The 23,124-nt window shown below is 38.3% G+C and overlaps 1 protein-coding gene across 2 annotated transcripts in view; it reads right to left on the bottom strand.

The window, feature by feature from the left end:
* The window catches only part of RWDD3 (RWD domain containing 3), an 835,110-nt gene that overhangs the window by 355,230 nt on the left and 456,756 nt on the right, over window positions 1–23,124 (bottom strand). For both annotated transcript variants that reach the window (XM_069063385.1, XM_069063386.1), the window contains exon 7: window positions 17,789–17,878. In XM_069063385.1, coding sequence (XP_068919486.1) covers window positions 17,789–17,878 — 90 coding nt within the window. The remainder of the gene's footprint in view (window positions 1–17,788; window positions 17,879–23,124) is intronic.

Here is a 23,124-nt window from a genome sequence, read left to right as displayed (position 1 = left end):
CATTGGAGAGCCTAGCTTGGGCATGAAGAGAGATACATGTAACCCCAGAGCTCCAGCATGAATATCACTAGATTAAAAACATGTCACTGTCCCAAACACTGGAAAAACAAAACAAAAATGAAATAGTCCCTGTACTCAAGGAGTTTACATTCTACTGCAATAAAATAACATATATAGGCAAGTCAATATAACATATACACAAAGTAAATTCAGATAGAGGCACCAGTAACTAAGGGAATCAGAGAAGACCTCATGTAGGAGATGGCCCTTAAGTTGAGCTCAGGATTTTAAGAGGTACTTTAAGAGGATTTACTTTAAGAGTTTTTTAAGAGTTGAGAAAAGAGTGAATCCCAGATATAAGGGATAACATGTATAGAGGCATGGGGGAGGAAAATGGAATGTCATGTACAGGGAACATGAAATAATCGTGGCTGATTGAAATGAAACATGAATGAGAAAGAATAACGTGAAGTCAGTATTTGGCAGCTGTGTCTAGGATGGTGTGGAGAGGCAAGAGATTGGAGGTAGGAAGACTCAAAAGACTATTTCAATAGTATAGGCAAGAGGAGAAAATATCAGGGTGGTAAGGCTGTGTGAATGAAGAGCAGGGACAAACACGACATATTGTGTTAATAAGAATTGACAACTGATTGGATATGGAGAAGGGAGAGTGAAGAATCAATAACTTCAAGGTTGCAAACCTAGGTAATTTGTAGCATGGTGGTCCCCTCAATAGAAAAAGAAAGGAAGGAGAGAGATAGGTTGAAGTTTAAACACATTGAGTTTGAAATACCTATGAGACATCCAGTGGTAGATGTTCAATAGGTAGTGGTGATTTCAGAGGAAAATTAACCCAGATATATAGATATAGGAGCCACCTGCATAGAGAAGATAATTTATGAAATTACCAAGAGAGGGGATTCTAGGGGGTAGGATAATGGATGTTAATCCTGAAAAGGTGACTAGGGAGGATTAAAGGTAGGAGAATTGAGAGATACCATATTTCCATCATATTTATAAAAATAAACAAGGTTAATAGTAATATCTATGATAAAGGCTGTTCTTGAGTAGTGATCACAATAGTTTGTTTGAAATCTGCCTTCCTTTCCCACATATTCTCTCATGTTCCCATTATCTTTGGTCAACAATCAAAGGACAAGAGTAAAGAACTATCACATCCAAGATATCTACATCTTGTCCTCCTGGAAGTTAAAGAGAAGTAGATTAATGCTTGTTGTCAGGGGAAAATGTTTTACATGATAGCATATGTATAACCCATAACAAATTGCCTACCATTTTAGGAAGGGAGGGAAGAGAGGGGAAAAAATTGCAACTCAGAATCTTATAAAATGGATGCTAAAAATTGTCTTGACATGTAATTGGGAAAAATAAAATACTATTTTTAAAAATCTTACCCATATGTACAAAAATATTTATAGCTCCTCTTTTTGTGGTGGCAAAGAATTGTAAATTAAGGGAATATCTATCAATTGGGGAATGGCTAAATAAGTCATAATATATGAATGTAATGGAATACTATTGTGCTATAAGAAATTTACAAACAGGTGAATTTCAGAAAAACTTGGAAAGACTTACATGAACTGAGGCTGAGCGAAGTGAGGACCAGGAGAATATTGTGCACAGTAAGAGCAACATTGTATGATGATCAACTTTAGTAGACTTGACTCTTTATACCAATACAATGATCTAAGATCATTCCAAAAAAACTCATGATGGAAATGCTATCCACATCCAGAGAAAGCATGATGAAGTCTGAATGTAGATCAAAGCATACTATTTTCACCTTTTTTTCCTCTCATGGTTTTTTTCCCTTTTGTTCTGATTCTTCTTTCACAACATGACTAATGTGGGAAAATGTTTAATATGTCCATAAATTCATAGCCTATATCAGACTGTTTGCTTTCTTGGAGAGGGGGGAGGAGAAAAAATTGGTACTCAAAATCTTATAAAAGTGAATGTTGAAAACAAAAAAAAATAATTTTTAAAATCTCAAGAATGATAAACAAACAAAAATATATAGTATTACAAAAGAAACCAATTTTCTGTTTTGGTTTTGGGACAGCTAAGTGGTACAGTGAATAGAGGATTGGCCCTAGAGTCAGGAGACCCTGAGTTCAAATTTTGCTTCAGATACTTGACACTTATTAGCTGTATGACCTTGGGTAAGTCACTTAACCCCAGTTGTCTCACCTCCCTCCTCCAAAAAAAAAAGAAAAAAGAAACCAAATCTATTGAAATAGTTATCAAAATATTTAAAAAGGGGGGAAAAAGGTCACAGACCCCAGGTTAAGAGCTCCTGCTCTAAGATATGTTAAGAACCTGAATGATGTGAGCAAGGTTGTGGGAGTGGTTATGGAATATGGAAGGGAATGGCATCAGAGCATGCAAATTATTAGGACCCTGATTTCTTCAAACTTCTTTCATTGTAGTGTCAGAGGCAGTAAAAATTGATAGTATTCCTAAAGTACCACAGGACTGCCTATGAGCAAAACTTGAGAAGATAGAAGCTCCAGGAGGCCTTCAAGGAAGATCAATCCCATGTCTAGTGAGTTCCAAATTTAGCTGCATCCTTATGGACCAGAATGGTTCAGGAGACTTGATAGGAGTTTCTGTCTGTTCTAGGTTGCCAAGAAAGAGAGGATACAGAGAAGACTGTCCCAAAATGACTTGGGCTTCCTAAGACTGTAGTGAACAATGGAGCTCCTGGAGCAAGTATTCTTAACCTGGGGACTCTGAACTTGGTACTCAAACTTCTGAACTTGCTTTTTTTTATTTTGATAACTTTTTTCAATTTTAATTAGTATTTCAATATAACTGGTTTTCTTTATAATTCTACATGTTTTATTTCATACATTTAAAACCATCATTTTAAGAAGGGATCCATAGGCTTAACTAGACTGCTAGAGGAGTCCACAACACAGAAAAAGTTAAGACTCTCTGTTTTAGGGATCTTACACTACAGTAGAAACCAGACACTGAGCATCAAAAAATGAATGACCAACTTCTGCCATCATTCTTCATGTTGGCAAAGTTTGTTTGCCTCATCTCTCAAGCATCCAGCCAATTGGCAAAAGAGAGAACAGGCCAGAGGCAGGAGCCTGGCAGCCTACAGCTGAGCCCCTTCAGCATACTAATGATATTTTACCCCCTGGCTCTAAGCAATCTTGCCCAAAGGCTTCGTGTATACATCAAACAAGGTGGCAGAACTGAGGATGAAACAAATTGAACCTGAAAGCCTAAGTCACAGAGAAGACAGGAGACAGAATGTCAGGCCTTAAAACTGGTCCATGGGACCACTCCTTAATGTGAGTCCCTCCTTCTGCCCTGCCTTAACCAGCTATACTCCCACCCTCTTAGGGCAAGGAATGGAAATTCATTATCACAGTAGGTGACGGATGCTGCCCCCACCTCCAGTCCACGTTACAAACAAAAGTCAGCACTGATGCTGTTGATGCTGCAGCCGCTGCCGCTGCTATGGCTGATCCTGCTGGGGCTGATGCCAATAATGCTGCTGCTGCTGCTGCTGCTGCTGATGATGATGATGATGATGATGATGATGATGATGATGATGATGATGATGATGGATGACACCACAGTGATTCAGAGACATTCTGCCAAAGAATTTCAGGCTATTTCCTGGAGCTCCTCATTGGTTGGCCTCTTGCCTTGAGGGATGAAATCAACTGTAATTTTCTTCAGAAAGCACAAGTAGGGATAAGGATGTAGCCTTGTTTGATTTTGTTTTTCTCCATTGCATTGGGAACTCCCATATGAGGAAGCACTCCCCTTCCCATGCACCTTCTCTGCTCCTTAGTCTTAGAAATTCACCCAGAGCACTGAGAGGTAAAATGATTTATCCAGAATCACACAGCCAGTATGTGTCAGTGGCAAAACTTGAACAAAGTATTTTTGGCTCCAAGAAACCAAGTCCAGCTCTTTCCTTCCCATCCATCATACCATGCATACTCTCACAATAAATTAAGGTTAGGACGTCATCACCACAGCTAATGTGAGTACTGGAACGCCTGCAAAGCACTTTGCAAATATTATCTCATTTGATCCTCACAACAACCTGGAAGGTAGGTGCTATTATTATCCCCATTTTACAGATGAGGAAACTGAGGCAGATAGCAGGTAACTGAATCACACAGCTATCAGTGCTAGAGGCTGGTAGGTCTTGCTAATTCCAGGTTCAGCACTGTGCCACCTGACTACCTCTCAGAATTGTAGACTCTCAGACTTGGAAGGGACTGCTGTGGACATTTAATCTAACTTGTGCCTGAAAAGGAAAGTTGACTACTTCACACCCAACAAGTGGTCGTCCAATTTCTGCCTGCAGATCTCCAATAAAAGGGAACTCACTAAAACTTGGGCAGCCAATTCCTTTGATAGCCAGCTCCAGTTATGGTGTTCTGACACCAAGTCAAAATTTGTCTCTTTGAACTGGTCACTCATTAAATAATCATCTCTATATGCATATATACATGTAGACGTATGCACATATGTGTATACACACATACATACTACATGTGTGTATAGGTGTGTGTGAATAGATGAATGGATAGATATATGTGAGCATCTAGGTGACCCAATGGATAGATGGCTGGGCCTGGAATCAGGAAGACTCATCTTCCTGAGTTCAAATCTGGCCTCAGAGTAGCTGTATATCCGTGGGCAAGTCACTTAATCCTGTTTGCCTCAGTTTCCTCATCTATAAAATGAGCTAAAGAAGGAAACAGCAAATCACTCCAATATCGTTGCCAAGAAAACTCAAAATGAGGTCACGAAGCATTGTACACAACTGATATGCCTCCATATTATGTGTTTATCTTAATAGATAAATAGATAGATGATGGTTGGATACATAGGCAAAGAGAGAAAGAGAATGAACAAGCAGACATATGAATGGATGGATGGATAGATAGATGGATAAACAAATTAATATAGATGATAGATGCATACATGGATACATAGACATACTCTTAAAGAATAGGACAGGTAGCACCATGTAGCAGAAAAAATTCTAGACTGGGAGCACTCAGTGGAGGCAGTGTGGGGCAATTGAAAGGGAACTGTATTTAACTCCAGGAAGTGTTGTGCCCTTGAACAAGTCACTTCCCCTCTTGGGCAGCTGTTTTCTCTCTAGTCAGATGAAGGGACTGGGACTGGGTGATCTCTAAGGCTTCCTTCTGCTCTAATGTTTTGTGCTTCCTTCCCTCCCTACAACCTGCTTTTCAGTTTTCTGATGAGTAGTTCAATGAAATCCTACCAGATGATATGCAAAACTCCACCAAGCTCCTCTCCTCTGACTCTCACTTATTAGTCACGCAGTGAGGGAGCTGCCTCAGTTTGCTAATCCATGCAAGTGCCTAATTTGTTGTGTGTAATTTGTTCTCTTTCAAGTTAATATCCCTGTATTATAAAAATCAATAAACACACATTGGAAATAATTACAAAGATAGAAACCTCTTACACTGCAAAACTCTGTGGTAATGCATAAATTTTTCAACTCAGCAACATTTCCTGTGTGTTAAAATGATGCTCTGTTTAATCTGAGGCAGGAGAAAATGTTTCCTAGGGAGAAATCTGAACATCTAACAAAAGGGAAAAAAAGAGAATAAACAAAATCAACAGAACAATCTTGAGTCTGGAATCAAGTAGAAATAAAAATCACCTCTGTTCGTCCCTTGGAGAGACAGGCTGGTTAAAGATAAAAGAAAGCAAAAGCAGTCAGCAGGGTGGGGAGGAGGGGGTGGTTAGCTAGAGAGAGGGAGGGCTGGTAGACAAGTTTGTTTTCAGTCTTGATACTAAACCACTGGATAACCTTCATTTCATTATGCTTTAGATTTCTCATCTTTTAAGTCAAAAGTATATTTAATGCTGGGAAGGGTTAAGGAGGCTGCAACTATTTTACAAAATACAGTTTATAGAACTCTTCAGAAAGAAAAGGAAATTCCTTACATGGAAATATTGCTAATTATTATTGCAGAAAGATGATTTCATATACACCTATGAGATGGATGAATTGGAAGTCCTCTGGGTGTCCCCCAAGGAATTCTCCTTCAGAAACCTAAACTCAGAGGTGAGCTCAGCTATGCCCATGATTCTGAGATGCTCTACAAAAGAGATAATGGTCTTACATTCTCGTTACTGCTCATACCCTAGAGAGAATTGCTATAATGGCAGCTATCAGGCCCCAAGACAGATCTCGTAACTACAAACCCCATACAAAGACAGAACCCCAGTGCCAACCCTGAGCCTCCACATTCTTCAGCCTCACTCTACTCTCGTCCCATTCTCTCCTCTGCCCTTAAACCACAGGCGATTAGCCTTAACACTTCCCACAGTTCCTTGTCCCTTACTGAACTCACTCATGAAACACCCACAGTCACTGCCTCTTCTTCTGCTCCTTCTTTCTCATGCCAAAAGATGCACCCCCAAATCCTCATGCTAACTGCAACCACTGATTCTTGTTACACTCACAGGACATAGACCCATCCTAGACCTATTTGTTGATGACTGTAAATAACTCCTATAAAATGCCACTCGACCATCTCTCTTCACATCCATCCTCATAACAGATAAAGCTGGGAAGAGAATGTTCCTTTCCTTTCTAAGTGCCAGAACAAGCATTCATATTACCCTCTCAGTCCCAAAACATCTGTGTCTTGCCACTGGGGACCAGTCCTTCCTGAGTGGTCATTGGCAACATCAAGAATCATAGAGCTGAGAATAGAGAGGGCAAAGCAGGGGCCACGGGGTGGTGCAGAGGCACCAGCCTAAGAAAGATGGATGGATGCAGGAAGAAAACAGATGTGACCAAAGAAGAGAGGACCAATCAGGAGAGTTGGCTAGAGTTTGTAAATTCCTGTGGAAAATGGAAACAAAAGTCAGATCTACATTCTTTGGTTGTTTGGCATTTTATCTCATCAGTTTGACTTAAAGTAAGAACCAGTTGAGGCTTAGGGTTTGGGTTTTTTTTTGTTGTTGTTGTCATACAACAATAACATATGTATATTTACATATAAACAATATATTTTTTCATTTTTGTAACATTTAATTTTAAATAAATTTCATAGGATTATACAGGACCAGAAAGAACCTTTATACTCTCCAATACCCTCATTCTATGGATGAAGAAACTGAGGCCTAGAGAGGCCCAGCAGTTAAGACAATGCTTGATATTTAGCAGGTACTTGATAAATGCTTATTGACTTGACTTGCTAGGATTATGAAGTATTAGAGCCTAAATTTGAATTTCAAGGCACAAAAAGGTCAAGAGATTTGTCCAAAATCAAAAGTTATACTTTTAGAAGTTTTGGTTCTAAAACTCCTAATCTTTTGACCCCCAAACCATGGAATTAAGCAATGCAGCAGAGTTTCTGGTTGTGGATCCTTATTCATGCATACCCACTCCCTACATTCCCTGAAACTATCAAAATTAAATGAGATGAGGCTGACCTCTGCCTCCCTCCATGAATGGTGTGAGAATAAATATAAAAATGTGTATGAAGTTCTATGAACTTCTTTAAAGAATGAAGATATAAACAATGAACTTTTTTTTTGAGAAACTATGTTTCTCAAAGGCATCTCATTAGGGGCTAAGGTGTAAGACATAGTCCTTGCTTCCAGAATCTTATAGCCCATTTGGAGAGACAGCTTGTATATTTTGAAAAAGAAATAGCAAATTCAAGGCCGCATGTATTAAGAGCCAAATAAGATCCTTCATCTCTGGGAGCTCCCATTTATTAATCTTTAAAATTAAGCATTTAGACTAAGTCATCACCAAGGTCCCTTCCAGTTCTAATATTCCACCATATGAAAGAGATATGGATGGGTGATAATGCATTTGGGAAGATTCACAGCTAGTTTAATAAAAACCAAAAGAGTATTGATTGACAATTGAAGAAAATCCTTAATGGAAGGCCACAGGACTCTGTCCTTGGTCTAATTTTATCTAATGCTCTTATAAACAGTTCAACAAACATAGAGGGTGTGCTAGTCAAGCAGAGCAGTTAGGCTAGAATTAAGTAAACCTTTCCATTGGGCAGAGGAAGGGCAAAACCCTATCTGTGATTTGCAAAATAGGGTCCAAATAAGGAGATGGGCAGCTAAGTGGCACAGTAGACAGAATTCTGTGCCTGGAATTAGGAAGACCTGAGTTCAAATTCAATCTCAGACCTTTATTAGCTTGTGTCCTTGGGCAAGTAATTTAACTTCTGTCTATCTCATTTTCTTTATCTATAAAATTATTATTATCCCTATATAACACCTATCTCCAAGGGTAGTAGTAATGGTAAAACAAAATAATAATTGTAAAGCATTTTGCAACCTTAAATCTCTACATAAATGCTATATTACTATTATTATCTAGTGTAAGCTAAAAAGCCCTTATGGTTTAGTACCAGAGAGTCTTTGATACTTTGGAATAATAAAATCCAAGTGGGACTGAGATGAATGGGAAAATCAGATGCAGGAGAAAAGCTTCAGGCCATGAAGTTATTATTAGATCAGGAGGCAAGATGCATGCCAGGAAATAGATTACCTGGTTTATCTTGCCTCTCAAAAGCTTTAGTGGACACTTGTACTCTCTAAACCCAACCTTCACTGATGTTTTGGCATGGCCATGGACAGTATTACTCATCACTCCTCCCCCTTAAGTTACCCATTCTATTCAGCACGTGGGATGATATATTATCAAGGAAGAAGTTCAATTCAACAAATATTTAGCCAAGCTAAATAGGTACTAGGGATAGAAAGACCAAAAAAAACCACAGTCCTGCCCTTGAGGAGCTTATATTCTATGGGAAAAGTCTCCAGGTATGGACCTGTGTAAAGACACAGGATTTGTGGGAGGGCAGATCATCTTACCAACAATGCCAATCATAAGGTCAAATGTAAGGGAGCTGATCTGTTCTTCCCTAATTATGCCAATTGTTAGGTAGCATACCCTCTGAGAGAATACTGAGATAACAAAGAGGGGCCCATGCCAACTTGGTTATCAATAGGTTTTAGTAGGATTTGTTAATCAAGTTGTTTAAGGGAGTTTACTTATAAGACACAGACCCAGGCAGAAGGAGGACAAAATGGTGTAATGGATCCTCACACCAACCCCAAGCCAGGTTAGATATTATATAGAAAAAGAACAAAGAAGGCATTGTACCAGACATGGCCCAGGGTCACGTGCAAGTTTTCCTGTGGGATATTTAGAGCTTCTTTTGCTATTTACATTTACTCAAGGTAGTTTACATTCTTTTGTGGAGTTACTGGTCATATTCTCACTCTGGCTACCATCATACAGACTAGTGATAGAATATATCTATCTTTCAAAAAGAGAAGGTTGAAGGTTGGCCATTAGGTAAACTTTTTGGCCACATCAACCCATGAATGAAATAAAAATACAGCCTTCAGTCCTAGGCAGCCCCCTTCTACTTGTGCAATAGCAATGGTAGAATGGCAGAAAAAGGGAAAAGAATTATACAGTTCTTGAACTATTTCCCAATGAGTTTAGCTGTTGAGACTCAGTGTATGATCTTTAACCAGAAACCAATAAGATGATGTACAACTAGATAAAATGAATCATGGGCATATTAGTAGAAATATGACTAATATGATAAATATAATTCCATTAGTTTAGGGAATTTTCAATGTAGGAAGTCCCTCCACCAATGCAGATCACAAGCCACCTCTTATTTAGTAGACAGGTCTTCAGTAGTTGCCAGAGAGTCAATGAGATTAAACAGAGGACAGTAAAAAGCTGCAACCAGATAGCTAACAAGTTCTCCTTCAACTGCTAAGTAAAGGTTATGGTGAAGTTAGTTTCCTCAAAAAGACAAGAGGCATCGTTTCATTGGATTCTTAATAATCTCATCATGCAGTGCTCAAGACGGGCATAAGAAAATCAATAACCATGAAGACAATTGGAAATTATGTGCCAATATCTGTTGCAGAGGATGGAGAAGTAGAGAAATCCTATGAAGAGTCTGACAGGATTTTCCAAGAGAGTACCAGGTGACTTCAATACAAAATTGGGCACAGGGAAGGACAGAGAAAACTATGTTGGAAAACAGTGGTCAGAATCAAGAAATAAAAGAGGTCAGAGTCTCATAGGCTAAGCAGAAGTTTTCTGCCTGGAGAAAAAGAAAATATTCTTTGAGAAGATGGTCATAGGGTGCTGGATATGATGAATACCCAACAACAGTAAAAATTAAATGGACTAAGGGTAAATAAAAAAAGAAATGACTGATTATTGACAAAGTAATTACTTTCATAATCACTTGTTTTATGTAACTCATATCATCAATTGGATATAATAATGAGAAAAATTGATATTAAATCAAAAGAAAGGATTAAGATCAGAAAAAAAAAATACTGGCTTACTTGCTGTTTATAACACAGAACTCCATCTCCCATTTCCATGACTGAGCACTGGGTGTCCCTGTGACCAGAATGTTCTCCCTCCTCATCTCGGTCTCCTGATTTCCTGTTGTGATTGTTGTTGTTACTCTATTTTTTGAAGAGGACCAATGATATTATGGGATAATGTCTTCACTTGCCTACAAACTGGATTAAGTGAGGCAGAGTTCTGCAAAATCATCAGCCTCGGTCTTTCTTCCAGAGTCATCGACATCCAGTGGCAAGACAAAAAGTCAAGATGACTGGTGATGCCCCAGGATGCCATGGATGACCCTGGCATCTTTGACATCTGACCAAGCTCTAAGTGATCCACAGTGCCAGCTTCAGCCAATTTCATGGCCACTGGAAAAATTTGTTCTCATCCTCCCATTTCCCTGAGGGAAGTCTTCACATGCTTGGGTTAGTTACCCCCTGCCCCCAACTCACTGACAGGTGAATCAGTAACCTGTTGGTTACTCTCAACCTAGTTTAGTCCATCTGCCATGTCACTTTGCTGGGGTGTGACCCATGCACATGCTACAGCTTCTTGGAGTGACAAGTGAGAGCTGGGCAAGAGGTGGACACCAAAGGCGGAGGGCTTCTTCAATTCAAATCCCACCTTCTGCAGGAGGCCTTTTCTGGTCTCCCCCTTTACTCTCCAACTCCTCAGTATAAGTCTTGGATATTCCTAATAACTTGCATATTGTCTCCCTCATTAGAATTGTGAGTCCCTTAAGAGGAGGGGCAGCTGTGCCTTTCTCTGTATCCCCAGTGCTTAACACTTCATCTTACACAGATTAAGGGCTTAATAAATGATTGTTGATTTGACCTGCCCTGGATGACTTTTGAACCAGATATGTTTAAATTATCGGGCAAATTAAAAAAGATTGGGGAAAGGAGTGAAAGGAGTGGACAAACGTAAAGACATTGGCACTGACCATCACCATTTCTTATTGGTGAACAGATGCAAAACAGTTGCCAAAATAAAAATGCTGAAAAGGCCCAGCAATCATCTCAGCCAAACATTTGACCTCCTTGCCAAGTAGAGGGACAAAGCAGCCACTGTCAGCAACTGTTTTGGAACATTTTTCTCTTATCTTGCTAAAATCTTTGTGAGGATGATCTATGTTCATGTCAATAATACCATTGATGAAAATGTGACAAGGGAGCAGGCAAGCTTTCACAGGTGATTTTTCTAGATAAGACCATCATGCCTTAATAGTAACACAATTGACTAAGAGGCAGGCATCAGCAGAATGCAGCATATTACTCCCTATCTTCAAATGCCTCTTCTCCTTTCAGATTGCTTTCAACTATTCAGTATAGAGCTTGTACGTACCTATATAGTTACATGTTATCCTCCCCATTGGAATGTATGCCCCTTGAGGGCAGGGATTAAGTTTTTGTGCTTGGATGGTTGTTTTTTGTTTTGTTTTGTTTTTAGTTTGGGGCTTTTTTTTATACGCAGTGAAATCAAACACAGTGTCTGGTCCATTGTAAACTCTTAACTAATACTTATTGACTGACAAACTACCAACCATGATGTATCCAGAAACTTGTAAAAGTCTTTATCAAGGATTTGAAAAGGATTTCTAGCTTCCTTCAAAGCACAGTTCTAGTGCTCCCTCCTGCATGCTCTTCTAATTTCAAGTGCTCTCTCTCCCCCTTGAAATTACTGCCCATTGCTTTGTATTACTTATCTATGCACATGTGCATCTCCCCCAATAGAATATAATGTCCATGAGAAAAGAATACTCTAACTATAAGGATTGTTTTGTTTTTTTCTTTGCATGCCCAGTGCCTGGAATAATTTCTTGCATTTAGTAAGCATTTACTAAATGTTTGTGAATTTGGTTTGTTTTGAGTAAAGTAGAACAAATAAACAACCCAAATCCTGCATGGGCTTTTATGAGATACTAAGAGAGAAAGGGAGTGCCTTCAGCACATTGGACAGATGCTCTATGTGGGATTTAACAAAAAGATGGAAATAAGACTCGAACCAGTCAACAAGATTGGTGGGGTTACCCCCCTGCATGGGAGAAGTGAGCAGCCACAACTACTACATTAGGAATCCATGGAAGTTAAGTCATGTTCAGTGATCATAATTTTGCTCTGGGATCAAAAACCTCTAAAATCAGAATCTGCTGCAAAAAGGGAAACTCTAAAAATCATCGTGTTGTGATGATTATACCAATCACTTACAGTGTTACCTTAAGCAGATTACTTTACCTTTCTGTGCTCCAGCATTTTCATCCACAACCATGAGGAAGTTGGAATTAGTTGGTTCTAAAGTTCCTTCCTGCTCTTACATTCCATCACTCTAAGAAATCGATTTCCCTCCAAGTCTTAGCCATTGCACTAAAAATGCCAGTAGGACTGACAACATTTTTAGAAAATGCTTTTAGGACTCTTAATGATTTCCACTTGATTGCTGTTTTTCTTGATTTTAGTCAATCTCTTTTAAAGTAATTGGAGCTTTGTAAGAGTGACTAATTTTTTTTTTTTAATGAAGCTTTTGCTTAAAGATGTTTTAGTCCACTGGGGTCATGTTATAAAGCCCTACTACCTATAGTCAGATTACTAAGAAAGTAACCCTTTGAGGATAGATGGAAACATAATATACAGTATATGACAACCTCATATGTGGCAGAACTCTCCCACATAGTTTTACTCCTGAAAGGGAAGGTTTCCTGCTAACTAAATCAGAACGCATCACCCATCACTGAATCAATCCAGTTTTAACTCTGCAAGGAGCCTAGATGAACTTCTGTTCTTTCATATAGATAACCCAGTACCTTTCATGGTCAGTAACAGTGCTGAAGCATCTGGATTCATTGACTGCAACAGACCTTAATCGTGTCTAACTCGCTGGGGGAAAATTGTGCGTATCCTATTGTCATTTTGCATCTGTTACTCTGATTAGGCTCATTGTAATACATTCAGATTCATTAATGGTGGCTAGTTTGGCTCCCTAAATAATTAATGGAATCATAGGTGGCTCCCTAAGCAGCAGCCTGCCAGAACTGTGTATCAGTCTTGGCTTTGTGCCGTGAATCAACGTGAATCAACAGAAAGAACAAAGTTCTATTGGTACTTTTAAATCTTGTCCTCTTATGGATGAAAGTAGAATTACTTGGAATGGTAATCAACTTCTCATCGAGAAAACTAAATGGTAACTGAGAGTTTTAAATTAATATCTTTTACTATTAAAATGTCACTGACCCTAGCTGGCCTTGAGATCTAAAATTCTGACACAATCTAATCCTAGTCTATCCCTCCAACTTCATTGAGCATTATCATTCTTGCACTCTCTGATAATGGTCTTTTTCTCCATCACACAAGACATTTCTGTGTCTTTGTATTAGCCATGCCATCTGTGTAGAAGGCACCCCCTACTTACCCCCACCCCGTGGAATCTATTTCTTCCTTTAAGACACAGCTCCAGAACTAGCTTCTGCAAGAAGCCTCCCAAAAGCTAGGACCCTTCCTCCAAAGCTATCACATATTTAACCACTTTGTATGTATTTGTATGTACTCACTTGGTATGTATAATGTAAATATTTATACATATTATGGTTGTCTCCTTCTTTACAATGTGGGTTCATTTTAGATGGGAATCATTTTCTTCTTTGCATTCAAGCACAGTGCTTGGTATAAGGTCCTAAATACTTAGTTGTTGATTAATTAATTGATTGACCTGACCTTCATCATGCCAAAAAAAATAGCCCTTGTTGAACAATTTCTCCTACTTTTGAAATATTAAAAATTCTACCCTTAGGATACAAGAGAAAGAGTGCTGGATTTGGAATCAGAGAGTTCTGAATTCAAATCTCACCTCTGACCAGTTGTCAAGTAGTTTAGAAGGATGATCCTTTTTTTCAGGTATGGATTGGACAAAAGTGACATTGAAATCCCTTCTAACTCTGAAATTGTGTAGTTCCGTGACCCTGGCACTTATGTGACCATGGACAAGTCCGCTTAGTGCCAGGCCTGGAATCAGATCACTTAATCTCTGTCTTAGTTTCCTCATCTGTAAAATTAAGCTAATAACAGTACCTACCTCCCAGAGTTATTGTAAAGATCAAATAAGATCAGATTGGTAAAGTACTTTGTAAATCTTAAAGTGTTATATAAATGCTAGTTGTAATTATTAATAATAATCATTCTGGATGTACCTGTTTTTTTATTTGTGAAATGTGAATAATAATGCCCATAGTACCTAACTCACAGAGTTACTGTCAAAATCCTATGACTTTTACCAAGAAACAGTGCTTTCCAAACCTTAAAGTGCTATATAGATGTCCATTATGATTTTGTTGGGGTATTTTGAGGGGTGTAGATGAAGAAAGACAGAGTGTCCCCTCCATACCTAGCATGTGCTTCAAATATAGATAGGTACACACGACTTTCTTGTGTAAATGTAAATATCTTAAATGACTCTTCTAAAAGCAGACTAAAAGAAGTAGAAAAGAAAGCCAGTTTATTAGACTACAATTAAACATACACACATAATTAACTGTGAAAGTGTTTGTTTCCCAGTATCCTGAGGACATTTCTTAGAAGTATTTTTAATTTATCTACATTTCATCAAAGGGAAAACTAAATAAATCTATGGCTTAATTCTATTCTGGGGATCTGAAGAGGTCATGAAAACACTCATAATCTAAATATATTGAAAGCACTGGATGCTAATTGAAAAATAATGCCACATTTATATATTCTTTGTGTGTATAAAACTGTATATATGTATATAATGTATGTATGTGTATGTATAAATATATACCTATATGTGTGTAAATATATATGTGTGTATATACATATCTATATATCAGGTAGGAAAAGATAGGACAAAACAGATAAAAAGAAAAATTCAGAAAGGGAGAGACAAAGTATGATGACATTTCTGTATTCTTGGGGATTTAATAATGAATATTCCACAATTTTTGGTCTAAACCTAGCATAGCTAAATTAAAATCCTTGGTAGACAGAGGAAACTAAAATTGTTTTTTGTCAGAGACAACATAGGTGACTGCCTGGGTCCCTGACTCCTCACTTTAGGTAACACTGAACAGACCTTTCCACCAAACTCTTTCCTACAGAGCAGAACCATAACTAAGGATGGGCAACAGAGCCTTTACCCTACCCTGCCAAAATTTAGAGGGCACTTAGTACTGCATAGAAACAATTGAGCTTAGCTCCTTGTTGGTGCTAATTAATTAAAATAGGAAGCTACCAGATGGTATATAGTTCTCCTTGTCAGCTGAACCCCAAATGAGATCTTCCCAAGCTCTCTCCATGGCAAGAGTGGTCTATGTCCCAAGATCTCTGACTCCTCCTTTTCCCACCTAATTAATTTGTGTTAAAAGTTCATTTGAATGTGGTTTTTTTGTGCTTCTTGCCCCAGGCATGTTGGTGATGCATGCTCTTAGTGAAAAATGCTCATTTCTGCTTTGTCACAGAATTTTAGTGCCAGAGTCTAGCACAAAAGAGAGTCTCTGTGTCAAGTGAGTAGAAGAAGGCTGCGCCAATATTTATACACCAGGTATGCTGAGGAGAAGACGAAATTTCTGACCAAGAGAGTTCCCAAACTGAAATCTCCATCATTACCAGTTTATCTTTTCCCATATGCCATCATTTTCCTGTGTAGCTCTTCACTTTGAAATCAACTGGGCCATTTACTCCTTTACCTTGTGACTTAAAGCATATGGATTCAGAGCATACTTTGGGGGCTTAGAGATGTTGCTTTGGATTTTCCATGGATCAAAGATCAATTTTAGCTAATCAGTGCTAATTAGAAATCAGATAAACTTTTCAATCTCTTTCTAAGGCATATGAATGTTGATTTTTTTAATGGGATTTCCGATGACTCAAAGTTTACTTGAAAACTGTAGATACTATCCAATACCCACATCCAAACATTCATTTCTGAAACTTGCAATTGGCACATGCATGGTATAGTGGAAAGAGAAATGGATTAATAATTCTAGAGGCAAGGATGGTATAGTGGAAAATAATAGTATTTCTAATGTATGAAGATCTAAGTTCAAATCCCAGGTCTTCTACTTTCCATCTTTGTCACAGTAGGCAAATTATTTCCCTTGTCTTGGTCTCAGTTTACATCCTCTGTAGAATGAGGACTTTAAACCAAATGATCTCTAAGGTTCTTTCTAGCTTTGAGATCCAGTTATGTTTATCTTATATCCACTGTCTAGTTAGCTATATGACTTCTTCATCTCTAAATTGAAAGGTGTAGTTGGACTAGTTGACTTCAGTGGTTATGTCCAGTTCTGTATCTATTCATTCCTAATTGTTTCATGTGTATCTGCCTTATATCCCTAACTAGATTCTGAACTCTTGGAGGGCAGGGGCCATGTCATATATATCTTTTTAAGTCCTGCTGTTCCTAGCTTAAACACTCACTGAATTAAGTTAAATTGAATAGGGGTTGTGGTCAGTTTCTTACCAAGAGAATATAAAATTTATATTTTTACAATATAATATAAAATTATACAAATAAATGTTATAAAGATATAATATTTACATAATATAATAAGCTATATGTATAAATATATAAATAATATAAGATTCTAACATGTAAGATATTGTTTCTATTTTTACATTTTTTCCTATTGAAAGCATACACCATCTTTCAAATACAAAACACAAACATCAATAAAAAATTTTTCCATTACATCTAAGGGTATTGAAGGCAGAAGTAGGAATAGTGGATGAAAATTGAATAGAGGCAGATTTCAACTTCATATAAGGAAATTTTTCAAAATTGGACTAGACTGCTTCAAGAGATGATAGTGGGCAAGTGGGAATGATAATATTGCTTTTCCTGATTCCCAGCCCCCTCCCATAAAATTATCTCCTCCACCCCTCCAAAAAAAATTATCTTGTATTTATCTTGCAAATACTTGTGTATATACCTGTCTTCCTGATACTGGAGTATGGACTATTTCATTTTTGTTTTTGTCTCCCCGCAGAATTCTTGATTGAGTGATCAATTAATGAGGACAATAATCTATCAATACATCAAGGACCTGGGATTTTGCTGGTCTATCTACCATGAAAACCATGACTCCAGCTCTTAGAGAATTGCTGGTGGTTCTGAGAGGAAGAGTGATTTGCCTATGGTCTCATAGCTAGTAATTTCCACAGGCAGGATTCTTGACCTCATCAGTCCAAAATTTCTTGACCTCAAGTCCATTATTCTATCCACTACATTGACTCATAATATTGATAACAATTTCTATGGTACATAATGTTTATAAAGCACCAGAAAGTAATGAGTCATCACTGAGGCTGGATGACCACTTGTTGAGAATGTGAGGGAGGAAATTCCTCTTTGGGGATAGAATACAATCACCTGAGGTCTCTTCTGTATCCAGGAAGCTATGATTCTAGGACACTGCAAATCATTCAGCCTGGACAGGGGCCAACATCCATGGTATGTAACCTGGTGAAATGAAGGAATTGAATCAGACAATTTTTAAGGTTCCGATTTGCTTTTACAGTTAAATTGCTATTAAGACCTGCAACAAGGAAATACTCAGCTTTCCTTTTTCACTGTGAGAATTTAAAACATACAATTAACAGATGCTGCCCTGCGGCCCCAAGGGTTCAATTCCTGAGAGACTGTGATATTCACAACACAGGCTTCCCCATCTAAGCCCCTTGATGGTTTGTTTTGTTTCCTCATTCCCTTTCAATGTGTCTGGTTGTGCTATTCATAAATGGTCTACAGCAAATTATAACAAAGGTATCTCCCTTCTCTATTGACATTTTATGATCTATACTTAACTACAGGGTAACAGCAATACAAACCCTAAATCACAGAGCAAACTCCCACCTTCTAAATCTACAGTTTGGCCAGAATCTTGTAGCAGGGTGCTACATGACTAGATTTAATGCGAATGTTGTAGTCTGAAGTGAATATTAATTTTACAGCTGGAATATAACATTTGCATAAGTTACAATTAAAAGGGAAAAATATAATTACAAATTTTCAACTTAATTCGAATAGCTTTTAAAATGCCTGTTTGGCATAGGCAACAGCTCGAAGGAAAACATAAGACCCACCAAGACTCATATTTATTCCCTTTGTCTGGGCAGCGGCACTGGGGCTGTTTCTTAAAGGCTCGTGGTTAACCCCTGCATCCCAGAAAGAGTCCTGGATGAGCTGGGGCTTGGGACAGTGGGAGCTGAGGGGTTAGGAAATCCACATACCAGAAATCCCCCTCCCTCCCCCAGGTGGCAGAATTAAGGACCCGCGGTATATAAGGCAATGTTTGTTTTCAAAATAGGATTACAACGTAAATTGATTCATAAATATTTGCATCTTATAATTGTTTCTAAAAATGAAGTGGCAAGGAGAATCACACAGAAACGTAATTTCTCCTGTGAAGAGGTTGAGCAGAGGAATTTTAACTAGCTTCTATCATCTTCAGCAGCCAGCCCCTGTTCTGAGATCTTGCGATCACATCTCCAGGACGATGTTTACCTCCTATGCCAGCCTCTTTGAGAACTTCCGTTTCTGAGTCTCACCGACGCCCGCCCCCCTGCCCCATCCCCTCACCACCGTTACTTAATTAAATGCCTTTCCACAACCACTCCCCACCCTTGCGGCTTCGCCGTGCTAGGGACATACCTTTCTTCCAAAGATAGGTTCAAAGTATGTACAGTATCAGTTTTTCGTTTATTTTTAGTATAGCTTTTTGGTCAGAGCACATAAGAATCATTTGGGAGCGTACCTGGGAGACACTACGGGTTTGGTTCCAGACCACCCGACCATTGCAATAAAGAGAATATCAGAAGAAAGCGAGTCACAGAAATGTTTCAGTTTCCCACCGCTTATAAAAGTTATGTTTACACTATACTATAATCCATTAAGAGTGCAATAGTATTGTCTAAAAAAATTGCACATATTTTAATTTTAAAAATACTTTATTGCTAAAAAAAAAAAAAAATTAAAGGCTAACCATGATCTGAGCCTTCACTAAATCATAGTCTTTTTGCTGGTGAAGGGTCTTGCCCAGATGTTGATAGCTGCTGACTGATCATGGTGGTGGCTGCTGAAGGTTGGGGTGGCTGTGGCAATTTCTTAAAATAAGACCACAATGAAGTGTGCGGCATTGATTGACTTCCTTTCAGAAAAGATTTCTCTGTAGCATGTGATGCTGTTTGATGGCATTTTACCCACAGTAGAACTTCTTTCAAAATTGGAGTCAACCCTCTCAAACCCTGCCACTGCTTTATCAACTAAGTTTATGTAATATTCTTCAATATTGTCGTGTCTCAGGGAATAGGGAGGCCCAAGGAGAGGGAGAGAGGGAGGGAATGGCCAGTCAGTGGAGCAGCCAGAATACACACAATATTTGTTGATTGAATTCTCTATCTCTTATGGGACCAGTTCATAGTGTGACAAAACAAATACAACAGTAATATCAAAAATCACTGATCACAGATATAATAATGATGAAAAATTTTGAATTATTATAAGAATTATCAAAATATGACCCAGAGACAGTGTGAGCACATGCTGTTGGAAAAAGGACATGGATGCAGTAGCTTGACCACAAGGTTATCTCAAACCTTCAATTTGTAAAAAGAATAAATTTTTTTTTAATGCAATATCTGCAGGGACAGCTAGGTGGTACAGTGCAGAGAGCTCAGGCCCTGGAGTCAGAAGGAGCTGAGTTCAAATTCAACCTCAGACACTCAGTTATGTGATCCTGGGCAAGTCACTTTACCTCATTGCCTCCCCACCCCGCCCCCCCCCCCCGCAAAAAAAAATGCAATGTCTGCAAAGCACAGTAAAGTGAAGTAGAATAAATTAAAGTATGCCTATACTATTTGAAACATAAGTATGCAAATGTCCTGAGATATTTCCTGGACCCAGTATGTTTACATGAAGTTCTGCTATTAGAAAGCAACTAATGGTAATCACAGTGTGATGTGTCAATGGGTTTGGAAAGGGGAAACACTGAAGAGGGAATATGACTCCATTCAAAGCCCTGCCAGGAAAATATGTCCCAAAAGTGCATGGAGTTTGAGGAAATGAGATAACACCTGAGGATTTTCTCTGAATTATGTAATAGAGAAAATTTATGTTGAATTAATGTTTAAAGTAATTAAAATGAATTCTTTCTCCCTAAATCAAGTTGTTGTTGTTGTTTTTATCACCAGCACAATTGTCATACTCTGCCCACCACCAATAACAACAAATGTTTAAAAGTTCATCCTAGAAGAAGGTCTTGCATGGAATATCAACCAGTTTGTCCCTTTGTCTTTTTACCCTGGAATACAGTGTACTTATTAAATGCAAAGCAGAAGTGGGCTTCATCTCAAAGATGACTAATCTTATTTAGTTCCAATCCAATGCAAGCCCATTGAAAAGTCAGATCTTTTGTTCTCTCTCTCTCTCTCTCTCTCTCTCTCTCTCTCTCTCTCTCTCTCTCTCTCTCTCTCTCTCTCTCTCTCTCTGTGTCTCTCCCTTTCTCCCTCTTTCTCTTTCTCCTCTCCCTCTCTCCTTTTTTCCCTCCTTAAAATTCATTTAAAATAAGCAAACTAGATTTGCAGTCCTTATTTTCCTGTTAATTGTTTGAAAACATATTACAGAAAGACACAGGTTCCACATATCTCCACAAAAAGTGCTCTTTCAGGTAGGTGCTGAATGTATTCAGAATTCAAATTCTCATTCAAATCTCATAGCAAGAGAAAACAACCATGGACAGTCTGCTGGGAAGTTCTCAACAGACCTGGGACTTAGGCTTCCTGGAATCCTTAGTTTACATCCCTCAGAAAAAAACTATAGTGAGAAAATCATATCTTTGTTACCCCAGTTCTGAATTCTCTTCCCTTACCTTTCAATGGAATCCTCCTTCTCTGCTGGTTAGAGTCCTAGTGCCCTTATATTTTCTCTATTCTACTCTTAAAAAACAAAAGAAAAGAAAAAAAACATTTCCTTAAAAAATCTGATAAATATGCTCACACTGAAGTGATAAGTATTGGTATAGCTGGGAAAGCACTGAACTAAGAATGAAAAGATTTAATTTTATATCCTAAGAATACCAAATACTAGCTTTGTGACCTGGGGCTATCTCTTATCCTTTCTCAGCCTCAGTTTCCTCCTCTGTAAAATAAAGTAGTTGTGCTAGATCATCAATAAAAACCTTTCCAGCCTTCTGATTCTACAAAAGGCTATGATATACTGATCCAAACCTAAAGCTTAAAGTACAGTTGCCCCTGAAGGCATTTCACCAATATCTTAGGCCAAAGGAATAAATGGTGGAATTTCAGGCATCAGCTAGAAAGAGGGAGAAGTATTCTTTTAATTGCCGGGTGCACCTAAATTCGGGCCAGATTTGGGGGAACTTATGAGGATTCTGCATAATTACACAATGAGCCAAAATATGACAAAATGGAAGATAGGATGGTGAACAGGAGTAAGATATTAGACCTGTACACAAAGGGGAAGGGGGAGGTGGGTGGAGTGAGAGGATAGGACCTAGAGAATAAGAAATATTGGTGTTTCTGTTACTTTTTGACTTTTTTTTGAGATCTAGTTCAGTCTTTCCCCCATTTCCCTCTTTTTCTGTTCTCCCTATTCTGTCCTTTTATCTTTCCTTGCCTTCTTCATCTCTCCTCCCTCCCTTTCCTTTCCCCATTCCTTCTAATTTAACTGACTAAATATGTACTAAAATGTATTTTGTATTATGTGTTATTTTATTGAATAAGTTCAAGTCTCCTTCTACTTAATCTAAAATATAAGTATATACCTTGAACCACATTGTGTACTAGACAAGATGCAGGTTGAATAAAGGACTACCTTTCCCAATATACCTGAACCAAGAGGTAAACTGTCACTGAAGAAAAAATAAGAAAGCCATTTTCCATGAGGCATATGGGTCCATGATTCAAGGTGATCTAATAGAAAGGACTTCTAATGGAAGAGAAAAAGAATGACAGATGATGCTTGTGTTCATGATTAGGAACTGGTGAAAGCATGAAGATAACCATGACTAGGGCGACAAATAGTACTTGAGACCAGATGAGGAAATACATGAAAGCTGAGAGCAGGAGAGATAATTCGTAAATACATATCCAAGCAGCAACTCCAAGCCTTTCTGCACTGAAGGCTTCAGATCCCAGTCCTCATTCTAGATGTATGAATCTTAGGAGATCTTATTTAATTAAATGTCTTACAGTTCCAAAGCTACATGACATTAGTAGGATGATCCATTGAATAACTATGATTTGTAGCTGAGTTGTTGTTTTGCGGTTGCTGGTTTTGGTTTTTGGTTATTGTTATGTTGTGCTGTGTTGTGTTGTGTGTGTGTGTGTCTAACCATGTGGGGACAAGTAAGCCAGAAAAATGATACCACTAAAAAATCCCCACATTGAATCTAAGTACTTTAAGGATCCAAAATAGTTGGGAAAATACCATCCACACCCCCTAGATCGCAAGTGGTTGATTTTTTCCTGTAGGTCAGGATTTCTCACCAGAGGATTATACATTACAGATGAAAGAGACTTTAAGATAATTGTGTCCAAGCTTAAACAATTTACTAAAGGTCCCATGGATAGTAAGCAGAATAAGAATCTGAATCCAGGACTTCTAATTCCAAATTCAATGCTAAATGTTGCTACTGAAAGGTAAGGGATCTCTCTCTCTCTCTCTCTCTCTCTCTCTCTCTCTCTCTC

The sequence above is a fragment of the Petaurus breviceps genome, unplaced genomic scaffold, assembly GCF_028583685.1.
Source record: "Petaurus breviceps papuanus isolate PSGF00001 unplaced genomic scaffold, PetGlider_PUasm1.0 90564, whole genome shotgun sequence".
Classification (NCBI taxonomy): Eukaryota; Metazoa; Chordata; class Mammalia; order Diprotodontia; family Petauridae; genus Petaurus; species Petaurus breviceps.
Note: the sequence above shows the minus strand (reverse complement) of the source record. Positions and strands in the feature narration are given on the sequence as shown.